The 27580-nt window shown below is 36.2% G+C and overlaps 1 protein-coding gene and 1 pseudogene across 11 annotated transcripts in view; both read right to left on the minus strand.

Annotated features, from left to right (window-relative positions):
- LOC137019322 (centrosomal protein of 128 kDa-like) overlaps positions 1-27580 on the minus strand; it is a 210961-nt gene that overhangs the window by 71181 nt on the left and 112200 nt on the right. For all 11 annotated transcript variants that reach the window (XR_010894990.1, XR_010894991.1, XR_010894992.1 and 8 more), the window contains 7 exons: positions 25133-25207; positions 17419-17554; positions 17191-17330; positions 16458-16718; positions 15739-16347; positions 15077-15241; positions 7572-7748 (listed from right to left, as the gene is read on the minus strand). Coding sequence is in view for 8 of the 11 variants with exons in the window: in XM_067384651.1 (XP_067240752.1) it covers positions 7572-7748; positions 15077-15241; positions 15739-16347; positions 16458-16718; positions 17191-17330; positions 17419-17554; positions 25133-25207 (1563 nt within the window). In the remaining 3 variants the exon portion in view is untranslated. The remainder of the gene's footprint in view (positions 1-7571; positions 7749-15076; positions 15242-15738; positions 16348-16457; positions 16719-17190; positions 17331-17418; positions 17555-25132; positions 25208-27580) is intronic.
- On the minus strand, positions 9374-9515 carry LOC137019561 (5S ribosomal RNA; annotated as a pseudogene).

The raw sequence follows: 27580 nt of genomic DNA on the forward strand, positions 1-27580 counted from the left end.
TATGTAAAGCACCTTGAATTACCATTGTGTATGAAATGTGCTATACAAATAAAATTGCCTTGCCTTGCCTTGCCTTTCCTCCAAGAGCGGCTGGATAGCGGTCTCACCCCTTCCACACTCAAAGTCTATGTTGCAGCCATTGGAGCGTTTCACACACATATCGCTGACCAGACGGTGGGCAGAAACGGCCTCGTTGTCCGTTTCCTAAGAGGCGCTAGGCGCTTAATCCCCCTAGACCACTTACCGTTCCCTCTTGGGACCTTTCCACTGTCCTTGCAGCCCTCAAGGGTCCGCCCTTCGAGCCACTGCAGTCAGCTGACCTTCGGCCCTTAACGCTTAAAACCGCTCTGCTACTTGCGCTAGCATCGGTTAAGCACATCGGCCACCTGCAGGCCCTCTCTGTGAGCCCTGCATGCCTTGAGTTCGGGCCCAACGACTCCAAAGTCGTTTTAAAACCCAGACATGGTTATGTCCCCAAGGTGCTCTCGACCCCATTCAGAGCCCAGGTTATTTCCGTCTCAGCGCTACCTCCTTCCACGGACGAGCGAGAGGTGCATTTACTCTGCCCCGTCAGGGCATTGAGAATCTATACTGAGCGGCCTCAGCCATTCAGGCAGTCAGACCAGCTCTTCATCTGCTTTGGCGGCCGCACCAAAGGGTCTCCGGTCTCAAAGCAACGTCTCTCGCGTTGGATAGTCGACGCAATTGCTCTATGCTACTCCTCTATGGGCCTGGACTGCCCCATAAGAGTAAGAGCCCACTCCACTAGAGGCATGGCCTCATCCTGGGCGTGGTCTAGTGGCGTTTCTCTCAAAGACATCTGTGAGTCGGCCGGCTGGTCCTCGCCGTCCACTTTTGTCAGATTTTATAACTTGGACATCCCGACCTTACATGCTCGGGTCCTATCAGTGTGAAAAAGACGGCCTCCCTGAGCACTGTCATCACACGCTCTCAGGGGCCTCCCGGCCGTAAATATTATTACAATTTAAAATAATGGTATTCTATTATATTCTTTAAAATATAATGTATTTCTGTGATGCAAAGTGTCTGAACAATTATGTTACCTCTATGGCATTTCATATAGGCTTTTAGCTTAAAAGCATGCACATTTGGAGAAATATTCATTGATTCTCATATGTTTGTCAATTTTCTATACAGAGGTGTTATATTTATTCAGGATTTATTGTCATTACAATGAGTGCTGGATACTGTGTTTTCAATTCATACTTGCAGCCGGAGGGCGCTCTGTGCGTTTTTAGTCCACAAATGCCTGAGCAAAAAGAAGAATAGGCAATCCAGGAACTAACCGAACTAACAGAGGCCAGAGATTGCTAACTATGTCCATTGAAAACACTTTTCAAGACAATAAATACACGATTGAGACGATGTATGCATGCATTGACTGAATTTACGTCTGAATAGCGCTGGCTCTGTGGCCGTGGCCGCATTAGCGGATAATGAGCTGAATCACAGACTTCTGACATGGCTCTCTTTTCATACAGATTACATAAACAGAGAATATTTGTTTTCGATTTGACTTACACGATTTAAAACCTGACATTTCAAAGTTTTTTTAGACATAAGTCTATTTTTTTTGTGATTAGTATTCACTAAGTTACACTTTGTTCAGAGGGAGACGAGAGATCACGCATCATGTTAGTTTTCTTTATTTTGCAAAAAGCACAACATTTTGTTTTTACTCTGAGTGTACACAAATAAAAGAAGATATTCAACAGATTAAAATGGTGTATAGCTCTTAATTGTATGTGCAACATTGACAGAGTATTTTGAGTCTCTTTCACACTGGTAAGAAAAAAACCGCGGTGGTATCGCCGGCGATACCTCAGACCTCAGAGTGTTAAAGTGGTTCCCATATGATTTCAAGCCAATGAACCACTTTTAGTGCTATTTAGCACCACTTTTGTTTAGAGTGAAGATAAATCAAACAAGGTTTGATTTGTAGCTCTTTAAATTGATTTGTAATCTTTAAGTAAAATAATTAATTGTACAGGAGGAACACCAGTCAATTAGAAACTGCCATTAAGTTAAGGGCCAATAGCAGAGAACTATGGCACCACTGACATCATAGGGCACATGCCAACATGGCGTTTGTAGTAGAGATGGACCGATTGGTTGGCCAGGGATTGAGATCTGTCTCACTTCTTACCGATTCCGAGCCAATCTGTTTTGTTACCAGCGGCACAGGCAATAGACCCTTTTCACAGTGACGTCAGTTAACTTCCGCTTATCAGCAAAGCAGTGTATCAGTTGTTCCGTCTTACCTTCGCGCCGGCGACTTCTCGGGAAAATGCTTTAATAACTTTAAATGCGAACTGTTTATGTCAAGAATTTACACATTCGGGTTCTTCTGGTAATGATATTTATTATTTCCTTTCTGTAACTGCCTTGGTTAGGGTTTCCACGAGCAGAAACTTTAGCAATGTTGTGTCCGTGAATTGCTGTCAGAGTTTTATCACAACGATTGTGTGTCCACACAAATCTGTTAGCCTATTTGGAATAACAAGAACATTATCTTTAAAAACAAATCATTGTTTTTAGAAAATGGTAGGCTATAATAATGGATATTGTTCTTGTAAGATTTATATACGAGTAATGGACACCTGGAAGTAACACATCCACATATAATACTCCGAAGAATTAATAGTGTGAAGATTTTAGATAATTTTACATAATACCAGTTTAAACTGAACTGCTGCAATATATTAAGAGTGTATAATCTGTAAGGAGTGTATTGAAAATACAAAACGGAAGTAGCCTATGTGTTCATTTAATGTTATTCCCTGAAGAAATAATTTGATTTCGTTCATTTAATGCTGCTATAACAATGAGTATACTATTGTAAATCCTCTGTATATTTTTGTATGTGACGATCTTGTTCTGCAATAAAGAGATGAATGATGACAATGTTTTTTTTTTTTACTATGGTAAAAATGCCATGTACATGAGTCAGTTTTTACATTACAGTCTTCATGTAGAAATAGTATTATATTAAACACAATTTGCATTATTATGCGTCATATTTATTGAAATAAAAGTATAAAAATAGACTTTGATATTTAAAAAGAATAAGCTTATGTTGATCTTCATTGTACATAGGCCTGTAGGCACTGAAATAAGTAGTACATTAAGCTTTGAATGATTAGTTTTTTTACTGCATGTAAATGTTGGAAACATGCGTTTATTTCACAAATGTATGTAAACAGCTTCATCTGCAATAAAGACAGCAAAGTTTGCAAGATATGGGCAGCAAATTGCATGGCTTCAGTAACTGTTACGTATTCAACTCCTCCGACTTCAAGCAGCAAATCTCGCCGATCGGTAAGTTTGTTTGAGATCTGCGGCTGCCAAATACCTCACCTTGAATGTACATGAAATTAGGCGACTACAGTTATCCTTTAACCACATTTGTGGCATATGTACAACTATTGAGTGCACTTCATTCGAGTCGCGCTAGTATTCCACTATGCTGACGGAAGTGAGGATACACTGCTTCGAGTCCTAACGGAAACTGTGTGACGTCATGTGAAAAGGGTCTATAACGTCAAATGCACGTTCTCGCTCTCTTCTCTGTTAAGGTGAAGTGACACACATTCACGTGGGCGCCTCCTCTCTCTCACTCACCTCATTCGCTCTGGTTTAATAGTGCTTACTGCGCATACATTTCAGTCATTCCTGCAGGTTTCGCGCTCACACCAAAAGCGTGCGCACCACTGATCTATATTAGTGAAGCGAATAAGCCACGCTCAGTCTCAAATAGAGATAGAAGTCAAACAGACTCACAAGCAATGTTCCCTCTAAGCTGCGTGCAGAAAGAATAATTGCCGCACAGAGAACAGACATGGGCTGTGTCCGAAAACCTAGGTAGCTGTCTTGCTGCCTTGCTGTCTTATAAGAGAATGACTTGTATGGCAGCGTTTGTGCGTGAAGGCACCTCACAAAATTGATTTTGGATAGACTTCTGAGGCAGCGTAACAGTTTAATGATCTACAGCAAAATAGAGCGAGCTTTGGTGAGAACTAAAGAAATATTTAATTATTACAGTAGTAATTTCTCGATAGAAGTGATATCAAAATTTAAATATGTTGGTCAAAATCGTACATTTACACACAAACTGAGCAGCAAACCCAACTTTTGGACGCCATATTTATTTTTCTAGCTCAACTGTCACAGAATGGAAAGCACAGGATTGTGGGATATCAAAGGCAGCTAAGGATACATCTATGCTTCCTTCAAAAATCAATCTGAACAAGGTACCTCATGAGACAGGAAGTGAAGCTAACATTGGATTCAGACGTGCCTTGATGCCTTACTACCTTGAAATGTGTCCTCAGAAGGCAGCATTTTCCAGTTTTCAGATGCAGCCATGAAATCAGGTGTGGGGAAATCCACTTGACTGTAGTTTAAATGAGAAATAATTGCAGTGCTCTGGTCAACCGCTATAAAGTTATTGTCGCTATTGAGTTAGAATGCGGTTTACAGGTTTCATAGAAAGAGAACGATGTGAGCGCGTGTGAGCGGGCCTGAGCCAAATCAGTCGCGGTAAGAATACTGTCATGTTTGCGGAATAAATACCTCAATACAAGAGGCAATGCGAAATGAAAAGAAATGTGAAATAAAATGTCAAGTTTTAATGAAAAAAAGGTGAACCACAGGTGTAGCTTGCAAACTCAAAATACATAAGTGATATACCTCAGTTTAAATAGATTTTTATGTGTGGTGGTGGTGTGGGTTTCAGGGATGTTTAGATAACTATACAAGAGTTAACGTTCACTTTTCTTAAAAATATTTAGCTTTTTATCAGACCTGTTTAAATGCTTCAGTTTGTTTTCACTTTATAATATATTAAAACAAATGGAAGCATTTAAACTGATATAATACTGTATATCAGTTTAAATACTTAAATATTATATTATATTATATTTTATTTAGCGGTGGGCATAGATTTTTTTTTTTTTTAATCTAAATTAATCTAGATTAATCTTGGAATTAATCTAGATTAATCTATATTAAAATGGCTCATTTGAATTCTGCCGAAGACATTCAGAATATGTGAGATACCCAAATTGTCCCTGCGTCCCAATGTCCATACTATCCATCCTAAATAGTATGTGAGATTAAAATAAGTGTGTCCCAAAGCATAGTATGTTGAAAAGAGTATGCCAAAAGTCCCCGGATGGTCTACTATTTCCGGTAGATTTTCAAAATGTGGATCCGTGCACACTATAGAGGCTAATATTGCCCACAACCCATTGCGCGTTGTACGAGGATTCAGTTCAGAACTACAAACACGAGTAAAAAGTGTTAAAAACTACAAAACATGGTGAATATGCACGGTCGATGCTGAGAGGTTGTTTGAGTGACTAATAATCATTTCAAACTGATAGAAAATATTTATTTTAATGTTATATGTGTTATTTTTCATCTACAAATACCAATGTGGTAAAGATCTGATTGGCCATTAACTTTTAGATGCATCATTATGCATTAATATGAGGAGCGTTCTCCACATGAAAGACTCGCAACTGCAGATCAACGTGCTGCATTTCTCTCCGATACGGCAGGAAATTAGATAACTTTAAATGAAATGTGGAGGATGTAAGATGATTGACAGGGCAGTTTACGGTGACTGGATAAGGCAGAGAGCAAAGACGCAATTGTATGGCGTGATAGTATGTCCCAAAGCTTGTCTACTCTTGCTACACACTCAAAAGTAAGTAGTTTTTGTTCACAGAAAAAGTACATACTTTTAGGGCGTAGTATAAGTAGGCGAACTGGAACGCAGCAAATGACTAAAAGTAATCCACCATTGTCCAACAGATAGGATTTAGAAGATTAACCTCGGTGGAGTTAAACTTGAAAAATTGTGTATATTGACATCTTTCCGCATTTGAAACAACATTCATTCTCATGTTCATTCATGTTTATTTGATGCTATAAATGGACTCGTAGCAAGATATGATCGGTTTACGAGCCTCTTGAGCTGACATGCTACAGCAATCTGTCACGACCATGGTCACGACATATTAAAGAGCCACAAAACAGTTTTTATTGTTTGAAATTCTTAAAAAAATACAGTTTTAAAGCTGGGAAAAATCCTGAAACCTCCTGGTATATAAAATCTGGGAAATTCATAAGCAATAAACATGTAATTTTGATGGTTTAACACTGTCTGTTGCTAATAATTGACTGTACAAAAACACATTATGGTTGTCCCAAACCATCATTGTAACTGCTCATATTATATTATTATAAAGAATTGAACTGTCCTGCAGGAGGACAGAAATTATTTTTTAATAGAATTTCTTGATAAAGACTGGTACAGTTAATACAGCAATGTGAAAAAATCTCAAGTAACCTAAAATGTGCTTAATTTAGTGACTGAACTGCTTGTTTTCAGAAATATGATTAAATATATCACTAAGTTACATCAAGGGTCAAATAAAATAGAAACGGCACATTAAAGTTAAATGTTACAGTTGCATGATAAAACCATTTTTGTGTGTGTGTGTGTGTGTGTGTGTGTGTGTGTGTTGTGTGTGTTTACGTTCCTTGTACAGGTCTGATATAAAGTATTTTTTTGCTCAGGTGGCCAAAATGTGCACTCAGCAGAGAAAAGTTTTGCTCAGCGAGAAAAAAAATTAGAGGGAACATTACTCACAAGTACCAAAACGAGTAGCATAATGCGCTTAAACTGTCAAATAAATACAAAAGTATGTCAAAAAACACAGTCGGTTTTGAATCGTTAAATTAAATAGCTAAGAAAGTGAACCCATGTTGTGTGTAACGGTACTGGGTCTGTTGAACACCGTTCATAAACTCTTAAAGGGACAGCAGTCCAATATTCCTGCTGCTGTCTGTCATGTTAATCAAAGAACAAAAAACAAAGAAAATCAATTTCAGCTCTTGACTGAATACGTTTTATAACTTTAATGGTAAGAATTGATCTGTATTAATATTTACAACAAAGACTACAGAAATTAAGGTAACCAATGTAAAAAAAAAATAAGAAGAAAAAAACACTGAATGTGTCATTTTACATTTGATTACTTTAATTTCTGTAGTATTTCTTACCTGAATAGAAACCCAGTTAACCCAAAAAAAAAGTTTCATAGCTCTCTTTATTCTATTGCATTTATTTGAGCCGTTTATATTTTATTACTGACTTTTACTTGTTTTTTTTTTTGTTTTGTTTGTTTTTTGTTTGTTTTTTTATGAAAAAAAAAAAACATTGCATTGAAGAAAAGTAGATTTTTGTTTGTATATGTTGTCAATTATAGTTCTTAGAAAGAAAATCGGAATCTGCAAAAATCGGTATTGGACGATCTCACTAACAAAAAATCGGAAATTTGGAATTGGCCAAGAAAATTGCAATCGGTGCATCTCTAGTTTGTAGCATGTCAAGATTGCATTCACACTACACATACTTTATAAGTCAAAAAGTTCTTTATAAAAAAAAACAGTACATACTCTACACAAATTTATATGCAGCTTTTATTATAGTATAGCAATTGTTTTTTGTAGTGTACTGTAGTGTGTGTGTTTGTGGGTACTTCAAGCTTGGCGGCTGAGTCTTTTGACAAGAACTGGCACGCTGAGTCAATTTGAGCTCCTACGGCATGGAGGATGGACTCATGCTCTGTCTGGAGGCCCGTGACCCTCTCACGCAGCTCCGCCATGGAGTGTTTTGCAGTCTGCCGCCTTTCCTTCTCCTTCTCTGCTAAATTCACCTACACAGGAGACATTAAGGAAACATCCGAGACGCTGAGATATGTGTGCACTGCAGGCACAACAGTGCCCAGCTATTGAGAAAAAGACCCTAATGTGTCCAGTGTGATCTAACCTCTTTTATTGCTGTAGGCTAATAATTATATAGTTACCATTGTGTAAAAGACTAATTAAAAAAAATTACATATTGGTATTGCATGTAGGAATACAAAAGCACAAATACAAAAATAATCTGTATCATATTGGTTGTGATCAGTGAAAATGTGGGTGAAAAGAGAGAGAACTATGATTGGCTGTTCAGTTTAGCGAACAAGTCAGTGCACGAGAATAAAAGCAAAACTGATGAAAGCGAGCAAAAAAGTCAAAACGGTACAGACAGAAGGCTGTTATAATTTTTCATCATCTTACCTGAGCATTCGAATGCACACATATTTTCATAATAACATGAGCTGACTGGAATGAATAACATGAGCGTGATTGATATTCAAAATGTTAAACATGTGCTGCTTGGTTTACGGTTTGTATACCTGCAGTCCTAGTTTTGATTTCCCTTTTTGATTGACGAATATAGACTATTGATTCCTGCTAATATAGACAGATATTTACTTACATGCAGGAGCAGAACACACATGCTAGTTGACAGCTGCAAAATTTAAACATTTCTTAAAAAGAAATTTTAAAAGAAATGCTTTAACTGCTTTAAATATTAATGGGAATCATTGTATGGATCCATCAAAAATTTCTGACTTTGTTTACTCATTTTATAAAGAACTATATAATTCCAAATTTGATCTATATAATCGTGAAGAGTTTATTCAAACAGTCCGATAACATATTCCTGTTATTGATAAAGAATTTCAAGACTTCTGTGAATCCACTATAACTTCTTCTGAGATCAAAGATGCCCTGATTAAAATGAAAAAAGGGAAAGCACCAGGTATAGATGGGTTGACACTTGACAGAAGATTTTTACTTTTGGGAACTGATTGAAATTCCTCTTTATAATATGTATAATGACTGTATTAACAGTGGCGAAATGACTATTACCATGAAACAAGGTGTCATTTCGTTAATTGCTAAACTGGAAAAAGATCCACACTTGATAGAAAATTAGAGACCAATCTCTCTTCTAACATTTGATTATAAATTAATTACTTTAGTATTTATAATAATAATAATAATAATCCTTACATTTATATAGCGCTTTTCTGGGCACTCAAAGCGCTTTACATATTGAAGGGGGAATCTCCTCAACCACCACCAATGTGCAGCATCCACCTGGATGATGTGACAGCAGCCATATTGCGCCAGTACGCCCACCACACACCAGCTTATTGGTAGAGAGGAGACAGAGTGAGGAAGCCAATCAGTGTATAGGGATGATTAGGAGGCCATGATGGACAGAGGCCAATGGGCAAGTTTGGCCAGGATGTCGGGGTTACACCCCTACTCTTTTCGAAGGACATCCTGGGATTTTTAATGACCACAGAGAGTCAGGACCTCGGTTTAACGTCTCATCCGAAGGACGGTGCTTTTTGTCAGTATAGTGTCCCCATCACTATACTGGGGTGTTAGGACCCACACAGACCACAGGGTGAGCACCCCCTGCTGGCCTCACTAACACCTCTTCCAGCAGCAACCTAGTTTTCCCAGGAGGTCTCCCATCCAGGTACTAACCAGGCTCAGCCCTGCTTAGCTTCAGTGGGCAACCAGTCTTGGGCTACAGGGTGATATGGCTGCTGGCGCTACAGGGTGATATGGCTGCTGGCGTAATCTATTTGCAAATAGATTAAGAGAAGGTTTAAATAAAATTATTAGTGGATACCAAGTGAATAGTTTTTTTTAAAAGGTTGACACATAACTAACAATATTAGACGTGTGTTTGACCTTTTGGATTATGCTGAGAATGTTGATGAAGGAACAGTCATTTTTTTCTGGATTTTTATAAAGCGTTTGATACAACTGAACATAAATTCTTATTTAAAACTATAATGCTTTTTTTGGGATTTGGAAATACATTTTTTAAAGCAGTTAAAATGTTTTACAATGATATTAATAGTTCTGTAATACTTAACACTTCCACCTCTAAAAGATTTAACATTAACCATGGAGTACGTCAAGGTTGTCTATTTTCCCCCTTTTTATTTTTGTTGGTAGTTGAATTATTATCCATTGGTATTGCTAATAATGAACAAATTCAAGGTCTTCGAATTTTTGGTAAAGAAATTAAAATATCACAATTGGCAAATGACACAACTTTATTTTTAAAGAGCATTGGGATCTCTTATTCCCAATGCTATCTCCTTCATCAATATTTTTTCTAAGGCTTCTGGTTTAACTCTAAATTTATCCAAATGTAAAAACCTCCTTTTACACAATTTAAATGATAATGTTATTAATAACATACCAGTGAAGACCTCTGTCAAATACCTAGGCATTCTTGTAACAAAGGATGTTACAGAAAGACAAAACTTAAATTTCTCCTCCTATTATCTAAAGCAGAAGGCATATCTCGATTTGTCTATCCCTCCCTATCTTTGTATGTTAAAGATTCTTATTGTAAAGATATCAATAATTTGTTTTATTCTTTAATTTGGAAAAACAAATACCAAAGACTTAACTCTCTGGAGTCTGAGGCTGATTTGGGGCTTGGAGAAGTTTTGACATGCTCTGACATTTGTGCTTTTTTCAGTTGTTCATAAACATATTCATGGAAAATGTGTCATTACACTGTATTCAGCACAAACTAGGCTACAATAATATGTGAGGAACATGTATGTACATGTTTGTGTTTTTGAAGGAATAATGTTTATGCATGGTTATTGAAAAAACTAAAAACTTAAGTCACTGAAATAAGGCCAAAAAAGTATATTAAATCTGTGTTCACAAGACTTTTGGGTATTGGAGGTTGTAGACTAGAGTTTTTGCTTCAGAATTATGTAAAAATTATGCTGACTACTCTTTCATATAAAACAATAGAGAGATTTAAATTTATTAAGACACTTTTTGTCAAGAAACACAGTATGCGAGGAGGCGTGAATCTGCATAAATAATGGGCCATTTACACCTGAGAAGATAAAAGAATCACATAATAATGACCTGAAATGACTTGCATATTAATGAGGCCTTTCAGTCAGGTAGGCTGTGAAAAAACCCTCTGTAATCGTGTCTCAGCTCATCATAAACAGCAATACTGTGAAATATTATTACAATTTAAAATAATGGTATTCTATTATATTCTTTAAAATATAATGTATTTCTGTGATGCAAAGTGTCTGAACAATTATGTTACCTCTATGGCATTTCATTTAGGCTTTTAGCTTAAAAGCATGCACATTTGGAGAAATATTGATGGATTCTTATATATTTATGTCAAATTTCTATACTTAGAAGTAATATTTATTGTCATCACTTTGAGTGCTGGATACTGTGTTTTTGATTCATACTTGTAGCTGGAGGGTGCTCTCTGTGCACATTTAGTCCACAAATTATTCTAAAGAAGAAGAGGACATTTCAGGAATGGTGTTTTAAATTCATACTTGCAGCCGGAGGGCGCTCTGTACACCTTTAGGCCACAAATTCATATAAAGAAGAAAAGGAACTAGGAACTAACTGCATGTCTTCTAGAGATCGCTAACCATGGCTTTACCATCCAAATAAACACTTAATATATTGTTGAATACGATGTATGCATGTATTGCCTCTGAATAGAGCTGGCTCCGTGGGCGTGGCCGCATTAGCGGGTAATGAGCTGAATCACAGACTTCTGACACGGCTCTCTTTTCATACGGATAACATAAACACAGAATGTTTGTTTTCGATTTGACTTACACAATTTAAAACCTGACATTTCAATGTTTCTTTAGACGTAAGTGTATTTTTTTTGTCATTAGTATTCATAAGTTACAGTTCATTTTCTGAGAACTATCAGATTGGACTTCGTTCAGAGGGAGACGAGAGATCACGCATCATGTTAGTTTTCTTTATTTTACAAAAAGCACAACATTGTGTTTTTACTCTGAGTGTACACAAATAAAAGAAGACATTCTATAGCTTCAATTGATATATTACGTATGTCTCTATGACAAGAAATGACGGAGTATTTTAAGTCTGTTTTTTTCCTACAAAACGCGCTGACGCGTTTTCAGACCTCATGGAGTTAAGAAAAAGGTTCTTACTAATACTAAAGCTGAAGGGGGCTTGGAAATACTTTATTTTAAGGATGTTAATAGAACATTTAAAGTCAATTGGATTAAAAAAATCCCACACCCCTCACAGTCTCTTTAACCAAATAGGTGGCTTAGAATTTCTGTTAACTTGTGACTTTAATATTTCTAAACTCCCTCTTAAATTGTCCAAATTCCACCAACAAGTTATTTTAGCCTGGAAAATTTGCTTCTCGCACATTTTCTTTCCTCATACTTACTTCATTTGGAATAATGCCAATATAACAACTGCCAATAAATCTTTATTTTTAGGGAATTGGTTTAAAAGGAATATTAATCATCGTATGAATATGTTTGATAATTATGGGAATCTTTTAACTTATGAACAATTCATGTGAATCCAAAGTCTCTCTGTGCATTTTTAGGAATTTAATTTGGTCATTAAAGCTATTCCTCCTACTCTTGTTCATCTTGTTAAAAGTCATATTCACTATAACTTTTACCAAATTATAAATTTGGTTACTATAACCAAAATTAATTTTAAAGAGTCTTGAACTGATTGATTAAAAAATGCAATAACAAGCATATTTGTACTATTTTCCAAAAATAAAATAAAATAACACCTAGAGGAAAATACTTTTGGAACTCTATTATAGATAATGTTAATTGGAAGACTGCTTGGTTAATCCCCTTTAAATATTGTATCAATAACAAAACTAAAGAAATACATTTTAAAATTTTTACATACCATCTAACTTGTTAAATCAATAATTTCAAGATACTCTGATATTGATGATATATGTTCCTTTTGTATAAATGAGAAAGAAGTGTTAACACATTAGTTTTTTGATTGTAAAATTACCCAAAATTTTTGTAAGGAAATGGCAGAATTTATTTTTTATCTAGTAAAGGATAAATACTGTTTTTCTTTATGGGGTGGGGGGTTGGGGGGCATCCCCGTGTAATGCTATTTCATGCATTCTGACTTATTTACACTGTTAAAGAATTGCATTCTCATGCTAAACATGGACAAAGTTTCAAAACACGAGTTGGACATATGACGGAGTATTTCTGTGCCAAATCCACTACTTCTGGTTTCGGTACAGGATTCGGAGAGTTTTTTTCGAGTGTGTCCTGTATGACGTCAAAAGAGAGCGGAATTCCATGTAAAGGCACTTCTCCCTGATAAGCTGCACACACACATTTATTTTACACCTCACAATGAGATGCAGCTTCTGTAAACAAAGGAGTTTGTTTTTGGTTGTGAGGGAAAGACAACCTTTTTCAGCTTCCCAAAGAACCCAGCGTTAAAGGAACAGAGGATGAAGTTTGTTTTTCTGGGGCAGCAATGGAGTAGTGCATGTATGTTTGTTTGTTCCCGGAATTCGGTGATGAATAATTTGTAAATAACTCCCAGTTCGGCGCTGGATTTGCAGATCAGTAAAGCTGCATCAGATGTCTGTGTTTTGTTGGCAATCGGCGAGCTGATTAAATGTAAACAACACAAACGTTTCTGTTCCCTTTTTATTTATAATGATGTAGCAGCTAGCATGCGATCTTTACGCAGAAGCTGCGCGCGCTTGTGATTCTTTGGCTCCGCCCACAGCACTGACGGCAGACACGCCTCGAGGATCTCTGCTTTTTTCTGAATGACTGGGTTTAGCGTATCTATCTTTTATAAATATGACAAAACTGAAGACTTTTCAGAGATATGAAAGATGCATTGTTACTCTATATGTATTCAAGATTAACATGAGATTGGCAGAAACTGTGTGACCCCCCCTTTAAAGGATATTATTGTGTACTATGAAAACAATGTTAACAAAGGTCTTGAATACATTGTTAATTTATTCATATTGATGGCAACATTTTATATACATAAACAAAAATGCTTAGATTCATCCCCAATATTTAAGGTATTTTTAGTGGAATTTGATTGTTATATATCTTCCCTGAAATTGTTAAAAAACAAAAAGTTGTTTTCAGATCCCCTATTACTAATTACTATTTAATCAGCTTGATAGAAACACAGACGAGCGCCGACTCACCTATAGTAACCTCGACAGTATTCTGCATCCCTCCGCCACCCCGTTCCGCACTCTCGGTGGGGATACGGGCGAGAACTCTGGGTTTGGGCTAAATTCCAAGCTCGGTGCCCTCGATCCCCTTGGACAGCACACCAAATACTCTTTTTATATTTTTCTACTCTATTCGATCATTTGTAAGTGTGAACTCGTGAAAACAACTGCCAAAGCTAATCGGAAATTATTTATTTACTTATTAAAAATTTATTTTTGCCGTATTATCATAGATTCAAATCTATAAATAAAAATATTTATTACATTTATGAATAAAAGGTTCAGCACCCAAGGCTCTATCGCTATTGCCTCAATGGTGAACAGTGTCTTTGAGTGGATTGCTGAGGCGGATTGGCAGCAATGGCTATTAGGATAGCTTGTGATTTGGTTTTAGTGACTTAGTTAGGAGTACTCTTGACTACTTCTAATGCTCACAGATTTAGGAGCTAGTTTTAATGCTAAAATGCTTTGTGAAATACTCTTAGAGCAAAAATTATTTTTAAGAGTTTATCCTAAATCAGCAAGTTAGGAGCTGCTTTTAGCCTTAAGATGTTTTGTGAATACAACCCCTGGTTTATTTTTTGATATTTTTTGTTTTGGTTACTATAAGTTCTGAATGCCGGTAACTTTAAAATTTTGTAGCATGATTAGCTGGTGAGCAAAAAAGTTATTTTTATTTAAAAACCCCTAATGTATCCAATAACAATTTATTTTTTTTTAATGCTGCCAGGGTCATCATAATAAAACATGTATTTCAGGAACATAATTCCTGGCTTTTGAAGGTGTATCCTACATAAAAAAAACAATAAAAAAAACAAAAACAGATGCCCCACATTTAATTGTAAACTCTAGTAATCAAAATTAATCCTTGTGATTACAATATCAAGGTATAAAATATGATTTTGTCAATATTGAGCAGGTTATCTGTCTTCTATGCTGCACAATGTAACATTCTATTTCCAGAGATGACATGAAGCATAAACAATTTCAGACTAGAGCTCTAGAAAATAAGTATTCATCCTTATTATAATTATATCAGTAAAAACCACTGATTGTCCAGTGAAACTTTCAGAAAATCTGTGATACCTTTACATCCAGCTCTTTTCTGAGGGCGTGGTATTTGCGGAGGAGCTGAGCGTGACTCTCCTTGCTGAAGCTCAGCTGCTCTGTCAGTTTATCACATTCAGTCTTCATTTTGTCCAGCTTCAGCTGCAGAGCTCTCCTCAGCTCACTATCCGCCACTGCCTCCAACTACACAATCAAAGAAACAATATTATTGTTTATATTATCATAATATTGTGTTTTCTTCCCACAAGATGTAGTTCAATAGCTTGCAGGAAATTGTGATGGATTTCTAGGAGCAAGAAATCAATGTAGATTTCTAAGATTCCTAAGATTCCTTTGTGTGCAATCTTGCTCTCTGGTGAAAACCTGCTAATATTATTCTGTAGAGGGCTTGGTCAAGACAACAGGTTTAAATATTCAAGCCTACAGCAAGCCTCTGTTCAAGCTGCTGTTATTTTTTCCACTGGAACATAAAAGTAAAAAAAAAAAAAATCATAATCATGATTACACAGCTTTGGGCATACAGTGACAGTTCATAGTGATCATGTCTGTCAAGCAAAAAAAAAAAAAAAAAAAACAGCTTTACAGAAGTGTGAGTAAAAATTGAAAGATTTTTTACATGGGGTGAACTATTCCTATTATCATGTACAGACAGGTTTCATGATTAATATTAAAATTCAAACCTTAAGGTCTCTGACGAGAGCCTCCAGTTCTTCTCGCTCCCGCTGGTATAATCTCAGCATGTCGTGTACATCTCTGTCCTGTTTTGCTTTGCATTCTTGCTGTGTTGTTCGGAGGTGGCTCAGCTCCTTCTGATGCACTTGCCTCTCCAGTTCCAGCTGTCGTCCAAAAGAGGAGCTCTCTTCCTGAGCTGCAGTGAGCTGCTTTGCTAGATCCCTCTTGGAGCTCTCTACCTCAGCCAGTCTGGCAGTGAGGTCAGCTCTCACAGTGCTCAGGTTCTTGACAGAGCCCTGGAGATCAAGCAGAGATCTCTGCTCCTCCTCTCTCCTCCGCTCCTGGAGCTCCACACGCTCCTTCAGCCTGATGTTTTCCTCTCTCATATGGACCTGTAAGGAGATCTGATTCTGGGCCTCCTCTTCGTGTCGTCTCAAGCTTTCCTGAGCCTCTCGGAGCTCAAGTTCTAAAGTGACAAGCTGTGAACGAGCTTCAGCAATATCCACATCACAGCGGCGTACATCCTCTTCACGCTGAGCGAGACGTTCGAGGGCATCAGCGAGCTGTTGGCGTGCACCCTCTGCTTGCTGGCTAAGAACACCTTCTCTCTTTTTGCTCTGAAGATCACAACAGATTAATTATACATGCAAAGCTATTGACTTCACAGACAATGGAAAATGTAGCAAAAAGCTTTTTTTTATTCCGCCCAAGAGTTGGGAAGTCTCACCCGTTTTTCAGTGTTGTTTCTGCATTCCTCCTTTAGTTCTTGAAGCTCTCGCTCAAGTCTCTTGCACTTAGTCTTCCACTGTCGGACTGCTACCTGAGCTTTAGAATGCAGCTCCTCTCTCCTTCTCTCGCTCTCCATCAGCTGGGCCTCCAGACGGGCACATTCTGACCCGTTGTCTTCTGAACGAGACTGGATCTCCTTTAGTTGGGCCAACATCTTCAACTGCTGCTGCTCACGCCGCTGCAGATCTGCAGAAAGAGCCTAAAGAAAGAAAGAAAGAAAGAAAGAAAGAAAGAAAGAAAGAAAGAAAGAAAGAAAGAAAGAAAGAAAGAAAGAAAGAAAGAAAGAAAGAAAGAAAGAAAGAAAGAAAGAAAATGTAGACAGACAAAAAGAACAAATACAATAATGAACAAAGCAGACATCTGAACACTGTTATGAATGATAATTGGATAAATGATTCTATTCCTTTCTAATTACTTTTTATATCTTTGAGAGAGACATGTAATTCTAAGCACTCATAATCAAGTACCAGAAATGCCTTCAAATATTTAGAACATCATTTTCATCCTTAGTGGTGTCATTGTTTTTATTTAGCATGTAGGCAGAGGGCTGGAAGCCTGGGGCTATAACTCGTTCACTGCACTTAATGAAACCATTATGAAAAATGAAAGTTTACCAGACATAATATATGACCTGTTGAGCACTCGCATAAAACAATATCAAACACACAAACCTCAACCTGGAAAGCGAGCTGAGTTTTCTCTCTCTCTTTGCGTTCTACGCATTTTTTCAGTTCTTCCATCCCACTAGAAACACTGATTCTACCCAGCTGCACCCGCATTTCTTCAATCTCTCTCTCCAGGTCTGTGCATCCTAGGGGAAATACAAACACAGACACACATAGTAATTAAAACAGTACACAATCTAACACTCTAATCTCACCCATAACAACATATTTTACCACTGTCAAAGCTTGTGACCCCTCTCTCCTGCGGTCTCCTTGCACTTCTCTGCTGAGATGAGAGTAAAGACAACTCCCTCTGCAAATCTACACGATCCTGCTCCATCCTCAGAAGCTGAGAACGCATGTCATCCATCTGTAGGCCAACATCACAGACCGACACATTCAAAAATAAAAAACTCTGTCCACCATTTAATCAGCCCACATGTTTTTCCAAACCCATTTGAATAAGTTAATTTTTGTTTGGGCTGTTCACTCTTTACCATGCAATTATTCCCCATAAGGCTTTCATATAGGGCTGGGTATTATAATGTAATAAATTGTATTACAAATTAAATGGTGGTAAATGTGTGAGAAAATTTTTTGAATTTGCAGGGTTCAGTTTAAATCTCTCCTATATGCTTTTTAGAAGCTTGACATGCTTCATTATTAACAACATGATATGGAATAAATGTGCATAAAAATAAAAAATATAAACAAATCAATATAGTCCTAGTTTCAACCATATAAAGCAGGGGTCAGCAACATTTTTGTCATGAAGTGTCATTAAGTTTCCTAGTTCATCACTGTGCCAATACAAATTTTCCATAAAATTTGTCAAAATCCTACAAGTTTGTAGGTTTAAATTAGACTTTGAATAACAGATTTCCAATGTAACTCCACTGAATTCCACTACACATGAAAGCAGTTTGAAAATCCCCATCATGTTCAATAGTACTCTACTGTATATACTTGAATAGTTGAATATCTCTGAAATGTATAGCATTATAGTTTTTAAATTTGCTCAACAAATACAGAGGACAACCTGTAAGCTGTCAGTCAAACAGACTTAACTTGTGTGATGCATCTTGATCTGCATCATGCTTTCAGCAGCTTGTGATGCGCAGAGGTCGCGCTAATGGTTAGTCAGAGCTGCGCACATTCATTGACTTGTGCAGTTTAAATCTCACACTTTAATAGTATTTATAGCTCCCAACTTACAGTTTTTCTCAATTGTTAAAACAGTAAGACCCATTGGCTATAGTGCTTGAAGATGAGGTTTTGTGTTTAATGGTTTCCGAAAATGGAGCAAGGTTTCAGAAACTGTGTTTTCGCAATTGAGAAAAACTGTAATAAAACACACTGTGTTACAATGTGGAATGATTATCTCAACATGTAGAACCGTATGCAGGTGTGAGGCACTTTAAATTAAATAAATACAGCTCTCTCCCCACACATGCCATAGACTGCTGACCCCTGATATAAAGGCTGCCAAATACAGGTTTTATAAATACAGTCCACATGACTGGTGCACTGCAAATATTCTTAAGTTCTACGATAGCTATTATTCATTATACATTAGTAAGCTTCCCCTCCCTTAAATGTGTAGTCATCAGCAGGCAGACATGAGGGAAGACTCCCCTCATTACCTCATCTGCCATGATGAAAATCACAGGATTTCAAAACCCACACCTCCAAGAGAAGCAAACAAGGGAATAGATAGGCTAGCAGATAAGCCTATCAAGACAATCACCCTGACCATTTGTGAAATGGAAGAATGATGACATTAGCATGTCTTTGAGCAGGCTAATTCTATCACCATTCTTCCCCATTGTTCACCTCAGTCCTTAGACCTGAGGTGTGAACTGGACTCCACTCACCAGACAGGTTTTGCTATGTGACTTGAAGTCACAAAGGAAAAAAATAGACACACAGTGGACAAAATGGAACAAATCTTCTCCATTTGTATTATCAAGAACTCTATATACTTAACGAGTGTTGTTGTGTACATGCAAACTATACAAACTTGCCTACCAAGGTATACATTAATGCATAGGTAAAAGGTCAATATAACTCAATAATGTTTTGATGGATCCAAAATGGTTTATATTCATATTCATGCATTTTTTATTAATATTGATGTTAATCGTTTATGGCTTATGATTTATCAGTTTTACTTTTGATTTCATATATTTATGTACTCATACTTGATTATATATATATATATATATATATATATATATATATATATATATATATATATATATATATATATATATATCTATATATACAATAGATATATACATATATATATATACATATGTATATATACACATATATATATATACATATACATTTATATATACATATACATATATATATATACACATATATATATATATACACATATATATATATATACATATATATATACATATATATATATATACATATATATATATATATATATATATATATATATATATATATATATATATATATATATATATATATATATATATATATATATATATATATATCCTCATTAATGTGCACACAGCACCCCATATTGACAGAAAAACGCAGAATAGTTGACATTTTTGCAGATTTATTAAAAAAGAAAAACTGAAATATCACATGGTCCTAAGTATTCAGACTCTTTGCTGTGACACTCATATATGTAACTCGGGTGCTGTCCATTTCTTCTGATCATCCTTGAGATGGTTCTACACCTTCATTTGAGTCCAGCTGTGTTTGATTATACTGATTCGGCCTTGATTAGGAAAGCCACACACCTCACAGTGCATGTCAGAGCAAATGAGAATCATGAGGTCAAAGGAACTGCTTGAAGAGCTCAGAGACAGAATTGTGGCAAGGCACAGATCTGGCCAAGGTTGCAAAAAATGTTCTGCTGCACTTAAGGTTCCTAAGAGCACAGTGGCCTCCATAAACATAAATGGAAGACGTCTGGGACGACCAGAACCCTTCCTAAAGCTGGCTGTCGCTGAGCTATCGGGGAGAAAGGTAAAGAAGAACCCAAAGATCACTGTGGCTGAGCTCCAGAGATGCAGTCGGAAGATGGGAGAAAGATGTAGAAAGTCACTGCAGCCCTCCACCAGTCGGGGCTTTATGGCAGAGTGGCCAGACGGAAGCCTCTCCTCAGTGCAAGACACATGAAAGCCCGCATGAAGTTTGCCAAGATGGTGAGAAATAAAATTCTCTGGTCTGATGAGATCAAGATAGAACTTTTTGGCCTTAATTCTAAGCAGTATGTGTGGAGAAAACCAGGCACTGCTCATCACCTTTCCAATACAGTCCCAACAGTGAAGAATGGTGTTGGCAGCATGATGCTGTGAGGGTGTTTTTCAGCTCCAGGGACAGGACAACTGGTTGCAATCGAGGGAAAGATGAATGCGGCCAAGTACAGGGATATCCTGGACGAAAACATTCTCCAGAGTGCTCAGGACCTCAGACTGGGCCGAAGGCTTACCTTCCAACAAGACAATGACACAGCTAAAATAACGAAGGAGTGGCTTCACAACTACTCTGTGACTGTTCTTGAATGGCCCAGCGAGAGCCCTGACTTAAACTAAATTGAGCATCTCTGGAGAGACCTAAAAATGGCTGTCAACCAACGTTTACCAGCCAACCTGACAGAACTGGAGAGGATCTGCAAGGAGGAATGCCAGAGGATCCCCAAATCCAGGTGTGAAAAACTTATTGCATCTTTCCCAAAAAGACTCATGGCTGTATTAGATCAAAAGGGTGCTTCTACTAAATACTGAGCAAAGGGTCTGAATACTTAGGACCATGTGATATTTCAGTTTTTCTTTTTTATTAAATCTGCAAAAATTTCAACAATTCTGTGTTTTTCTGTCAATATGGGGTGCTGTGTGTACATTAATGAGGAAAAAAAATTAACTTAAATGATTTTAGCAAATGGCTGCAATATAACAAAGAGTGAAAAATTTAACACTCTGGGGTTGGCGGTCACGCCGGCGTGATCACCGCATTTTTTTTCTAACCAGTGTGAAAGAGACTCAAAATACTCTGTCAATGTTGCACATACAATTAAGAGCTATACACCATTTTAATCTGTGGAATATTTTCTTTTATTTGTGTACACTCAGAGTAAAAACAAAATGTTGTGCTTTTTGTAAAATAAAGAAAACAAACATGATGCGTGATCTCTCATCTCCCTCTGAACGAAGTCCAATCTGATAGTTCTCAGAAAATGAACTGTAACTTAGTGAATACTAATCACAAAAAAATTAAACTTGTGTCTAAAAAAATGTTGAAATGTCAGGTTTTAAATTGTGTAAGTCAAATCGAAAACAAACTTTCTGTGTTTATGTAATCTGTATGAAAAGAGGGCCATGTCACAAATCCGTGATTCAGCTCATTATCCGCTAATGCGGCCACGCCCACGGAGCCAGCGCTATTCAGACGCAAATTCAGTCAATACATGCATTCATCGTCTCAATCGTGTATTTATTGTCTTGAAAAGTGTTTTGAATAGCCATAGTTAGCGATCTCTGGCCTCTGTTAGTTCAGTTATTTCCTGGATTGCCAATTCTTCTTCAGTTCTCAGGCATTTGTGGACAAAAGGGGCAGAGCGCCCTCCGGCTTCAAGTATGAATTGTAAACACAGTATCCAGCACTCATTGTAATGACAATAAATCCTGAATATTACTCCTCTGTATAGAAAATTGAATAAAACATATGAGAATCCATCAATATTTCTCTAAATGTGCATGCTTTTAAGCTAAAAGCCTATATGAAATGCCATAGAGGTAACATAATTATTCAGACACTTTGCATCACAGAAATACATTATATTTTAAAGAATATAATAGAATACCATTATTTTAAATGGAAATAATATTTCACAGTGTTGCTGTTTTTTCTGTATGTTTGATATACACCATTAGCTTGAGACATGATCAATGTCTCACAGGTTTTTTCACAGCCTACCTGACTGAAAGGCCTCATTATTTATGCAGCTCATTAGAGCTCTTTATGCAATTCTTTTGTCTTCTCAGGTGAGAATCACCCATTATACATGAGGATTCACGCCTCCACGCATACTGTGTTTCTTGACCAAAGATGTTTTAGAAAATTTTAATTTCTCTATTGTTTTATATGAACAAGCAGGCAGCATAATTCTTACCTCATTTTGAAGCAAAAACTCTAGTCTACAACCTCAAATACCCAGAAGTTTTGTGAACAAAGATTTAATATATATTTTTTGGCCTTATTTCAGTGACTTAAGTTTTTTGTTTTTTCAATAACTAAGCATAAACATTATTCCTTCAAAAACGCAAACATGTACATACATGTTCCTCACATATTATTGTAGCCTAGTTTGTGCTGAATACAGTGTAATGACACTTTTTCCATTAATATGTTTATGAACAACTGAAAAAAGCACGAATGTCAGGGCATGTCAAAACTTCTCTCCAAGCCCCAAATCAGCCTCAGACCCCTGAGGGTTAAGGGGGTCTGAATACTTTCCGTACCCACTGTATATATTCATATATATATATATATATTCTTATCATATTTTCAAGTATTTACTTGTTATTGTATCCTTATGGTTATTCTTATTTTATATTTAAGAGTATGTATGCTTGTTATGTTCAATTGTTCTTCAAGTGTTCCGGTGTGACAGGTCACGCTGACACGTTTGTGGTTAGATATTGGACGCCTGCCAAGTACTGCAGAAGTAATGTTTTTCAGAATTAGTTGCTCATTTGAATCTGATCAAAATATGTCTGTTATTATTTCTGCTGACATTTGATAGTGTAAGATTTGTAAAATTCCCTAAGGGTCAAAACAACTTCTATATCTATTTTTGGCATCTGAACAGTTTATGATATGAGTAAAACCATGTAACCTTTTCTCATTAGGACAAAATGGGAAATTCCCTATATGCTTATGGTATAATATGGACTGAGTCGTTGATAATTTAGCTTTTCCCTCCTTTGCTCTCCTTGGCTTCTGCTTCTTCTCTATTATCTGCAAATGTTTTAATTCTTTTTGATCTTCATCTATTAGATACAATACTCTGGATTTTATAATACTCTAAAATTGTATTATTAACTATTAATTACTTCTTCCTGGTTGTTATGTTACCTTTTGGTTTTATTGAACATTTTCATTATCGATTGTAATGAATAAATAATTTTTCATCAACATTATCACAGCCGGGATCTCTCAAGTTTTTGCATCAGTTTGGTCTTTGTGTTTTCAGCACAATTCCTAGGTTAATCAGAAATTGGTTTGGAAAGTGAATTATGCATAGGAAAAACCTTAAGGACATTGTTCTAAATGTGAACTTTAAGTTATGCAAATGAACCTCATGCAAGAGGGGGGCCATCCAGCAGCCACCTCTGATAGCATCAGCAAATCAAGACACTGCATCTGAAAGGTGCCAATTTGCATTTCCCTCCTTCTCGGGACAGGTTAAAAGACTTGTTTCTGAGACAGATAAGGGTTCCAGTTGGGTTGCTGCAGTTCCCGTTCTGGTTCCAGGCTACAGTTCTTGTTCCAGTCCTGGTTCAAGGTTCTGGTCCCAAGATGTGCTAAGCTAAGTCCAACTCTACAGAGTTGTGAAGTTGCTCTCTCAAGACTCTGAAGCTCTAAAGAGAGAAACAAGGACGTTCTGCAAGAAGTGAATTTGGGGAGTTTGAAAACTGCAACAGAGACAACGACTACAAGCTTAGCCCCCCCTTCTTCATATCTCTTCAAGATATCTTCTGTACCAACTTCAAAATCCTCTCATCAGATATCCTCCAGATCTGCGTGTTCCAGACTGCCGAGATCTGCACTCTACTTCAGAATCTAAAGATCCTTTCATCTGCATGTTCCAGAGAATAAGGATAGTCTGCACAGACATCAGAACATTCAAGGCTTCTTCTTCTGCGTGTTCCAGGAAAATACCTTCTCTGTGCTCCAGGAGTTCAACGTTCACAAGTACTTTGTGTTCAAGGTTGTGAAATGAATTCCGACTCCTTTCTTCCCACTGCAACGCTGCTCAGCTCAACAAGTGGAAGACGTCACCTTTGGATTCAGCACGACCAGGCAGACGTAAATATCACTTACCAGACCTATTTCTAGAGACCTTGGCATTATTGTATATTGTCAGTATATGATTATCTAATTTGCATTAGATCTTGCATAGCTGATATCAGTTGATGATAAATAATCTCTTGGTTTATTTGTTGAATTCAGAATAAGTTTTGCCTTATTTCTTCTAGAGAAACTACAGTTTATCTTTCCATAAGATTAACTTGTAACTGCCATAGTAACATCCAACTCATCCACTTGCATTTATCAGTCTTTTTTCACTTTATCCGTTCAGTAGTTGTTAGTTACTCTTGTCTATCCTTTTGTTAATAAAATCCATTTATTAAACTTGTGTCTTCCTTGTGTTGTTAATACAGTAAGAGGCTCTACAAGTTAACAATATCTCACAAATCCTTCAGATTGGTCAGATGATGAACTTCCTCCAATTCATATAATTGTAATTAAGTCAACATTCTTCCATGATTGTTCTTTATTGTCAAGGTGAAACTTGACTGGTGCCCCGAAAATATTGGAAGGAATCATCTGACTCAATATTAATATTAATACCAAATATTAATATTAATATTTAAGACCATAAACCACTAAATCTGTGGTACCCTCAAGTGAGGCTAGTCCAAAATCACTACATTTTGGTGCCCCATGTGAGGCTAGTCCAAAATCACTACAATTGCAAGGGAAAATGTACTATTTAAAATTGAATCTTTTTGTGTTTTTTGGAAGATAGAAGGTTTAGAATAACATGAGGGAAGAATAAAAAATGAGAGTAAATGATGACAATTTTAATTTTTAGATGAACAAAGGAAAACATATTTGCATCAGTCAGTGCTGTAACAAAACAATTCAGTGGTAGAAGGGAAGAGCTCACCTGATGGAGAAGGGTGTCTCGTCCACCTTCTGATTGTTCCAGCTGCTTTCTGAGTCTCTCCAATTCCTGCTGCATCTGGAGAGGAATTTGCAGTCACAATTCTTGCTTTATTTTTCAGGGCATAAAGTCTAAATTCAAGCTAATTCTGATTGAGACACACCCACTTAAGGAGCCGCCTCATGACACTCAAAACAAATCAAATTTGGTTTTGGCATTTTGGCAGCTAATGAAAATAGAAATAGGAGTACCAAGCAAACACAAGCAATAGACTGACTTAGTTCATAGAGCAACTTTAACAGGTAAATGTGTTTGATGCATACACCGATGAGCCAAAACATTATGACTAGGGCTGGGCATCGATTCGATAACAAACCTGCAATTCAATTCAATTCAATTCAATTCAATTCAATTCAATTCAATTCAATTCAATATTAATTAACTGGGGCCTATCAGGTACAGTACATGGCAAAATTCATCAAGGAAAAAAAAAATATCTCAAATAGTGCTGAAAACTATACAGTGAACCCCAGTTGGTATATCACTATTATATTAAAGGTTAAAATAAATTGATTTGTAGGGTACTTAGCCTATATTTAAATTACACATAAGGACGTTATAATAATAAATGTAATTTTTTTTCTTTTTTTTAAATTTTTAAAAATGCATAAATTTATCAAGGCAGAAATGCTTCTTTACAATAAAACAAAAATATACATGTCAATACAAAGACATCATTACAACCAATCATGTCTGCCAATGATCATGGAAATGTAAATACTCAAGCTTATACAGATGTTTTTTATTTTCCTCATTTTGACAGCTACGTACAAGAACAAGGGGAGCTATTACTTATAATTCTTAAAAACATTAATAATAACAATAATGTTTCTACTCTTTTTTTTTTAAAATAAACATTTAAATGGTGGCTGTCATAAAAACATGACAGATTTATTCAAGCATACATTAAATATTGAAGAACAAGTAAAAAATACAATATATTTTCGGTAACACTTTACAATAAGGTTCTCCAGTTAACATTAGTTAACAGCATTAGTTAACATTAACTAATAATGAACTGCACTTCTACAGCATTTATTAATCGTTGTTAATGTTAATTTCAACATTTATTAATACATTATTAAAATCAAGAGTTGTTTATGTTAACATTAGTTAATGCAATGTGAAGTAACATGAACAAAGAACTGCTGTATTTTTCATTAACTAACGTTAAAAAATATTAACAAATGCAGTAACAAATGTATTGATGGTTAGTTCAGGTTAGTTTTTACGTCAACTAATGTTAATGGGGTGGTTGATTATGAATTATGATTATGATCACTTTTTTTTAACTTTAGTTAGTGCGTAATGTTGCTGTTAGAGCATAAGCAACATCTGCAAAGACGCTGAAAGTTCAATGCAAAGAGAGATATTTTCTTTTAAAGAATTCTCTGTTTAACCCTCTGGAGCCTAAGGGTATTTTGGAGCCCTGGAGAAGTTTATACACACCTTGACATTTGTGCTTTTTTCAGTTGCTTATAAACATATGAATGGCAAAAGTTCCATTACACTGTATTCCGCACGGACTAGGTGACCATAATATGTGAGCAACATGTATGTACATGTTTGTATTTTTGAGAGAATAACATGTATCCGTGGTTACTGAAAAACAAAAAAATAAGTCACTGAAATAAGGCTGAACACATACTGATCTGAATGTTTGCTTCAAAATGATGTGATCAATGTGGAATCATCCTGCCTACACATTCACATAAAAATATATTGATTTAAATTTTGTAAGATACTTTTTGACAGTATGCGTGGAGGCATGAATAATCCTGAATAATGCTGTGATTCACACCCGAGGAGACAAAGACCCGTATATTGAGCCGCATAATGAGCCTTTCAGTCAGGTATGTGAAAATGATGACAAAGGAGTGTGTTTTGTAGTTTATTTAGAATATAGTTAACAATATAAATGAGAGTCAAAGGCACATTTTGAGTACAGTTATACCTGGAAATAAATCCTGTTCAAAGATACAAGTGAACATCACTTAACTTGCATTCCAATGTGTTTGGCATTTCTATGCACTGGAGAAAAGAAAAACAACTTTCCTGCTTCCAGTCAGTGATCTCACCATCATATTCATTCAGATTGTTCTCAAATCTGTGAGATAAAAGAAAAAAGCATGTGAGCATGCTGAAAACAGGATCACATCAACTATTGTATTAATGTTAATAATATTGTCTCTTAAAAGAAAATGTGATTTTTGTGATCTCATGCATGCACATATTATTGCACATCATGTGAAGAAAATTTTGTATAGGCCTATTATATTTCAAATAAGTCTCATGCTCATCAAGCCTACATTTATTTTATCAAACATAGATAAAAACAACAATATTGAAATTTAACTTACAATTTAAAATAATGGTTTTCTATTTTAAAGA

The sequence above is a fragment of the Chanodichthys erythropterus genome, chromosome 4 (assembly GCF_024489055.1).
Source record: "Chanodichthys erythropterus isolate Z2021 chromosome 4, ASM2448905v1, whole genome shotgun sequence".
Taxonomy (NCBI): Eukaryota; Metazoa; Chordata; class Actinopteri; order Cypriniformes; family Xenocyprididae; genus Chanodichthys; species Chanodichthys erythropterus.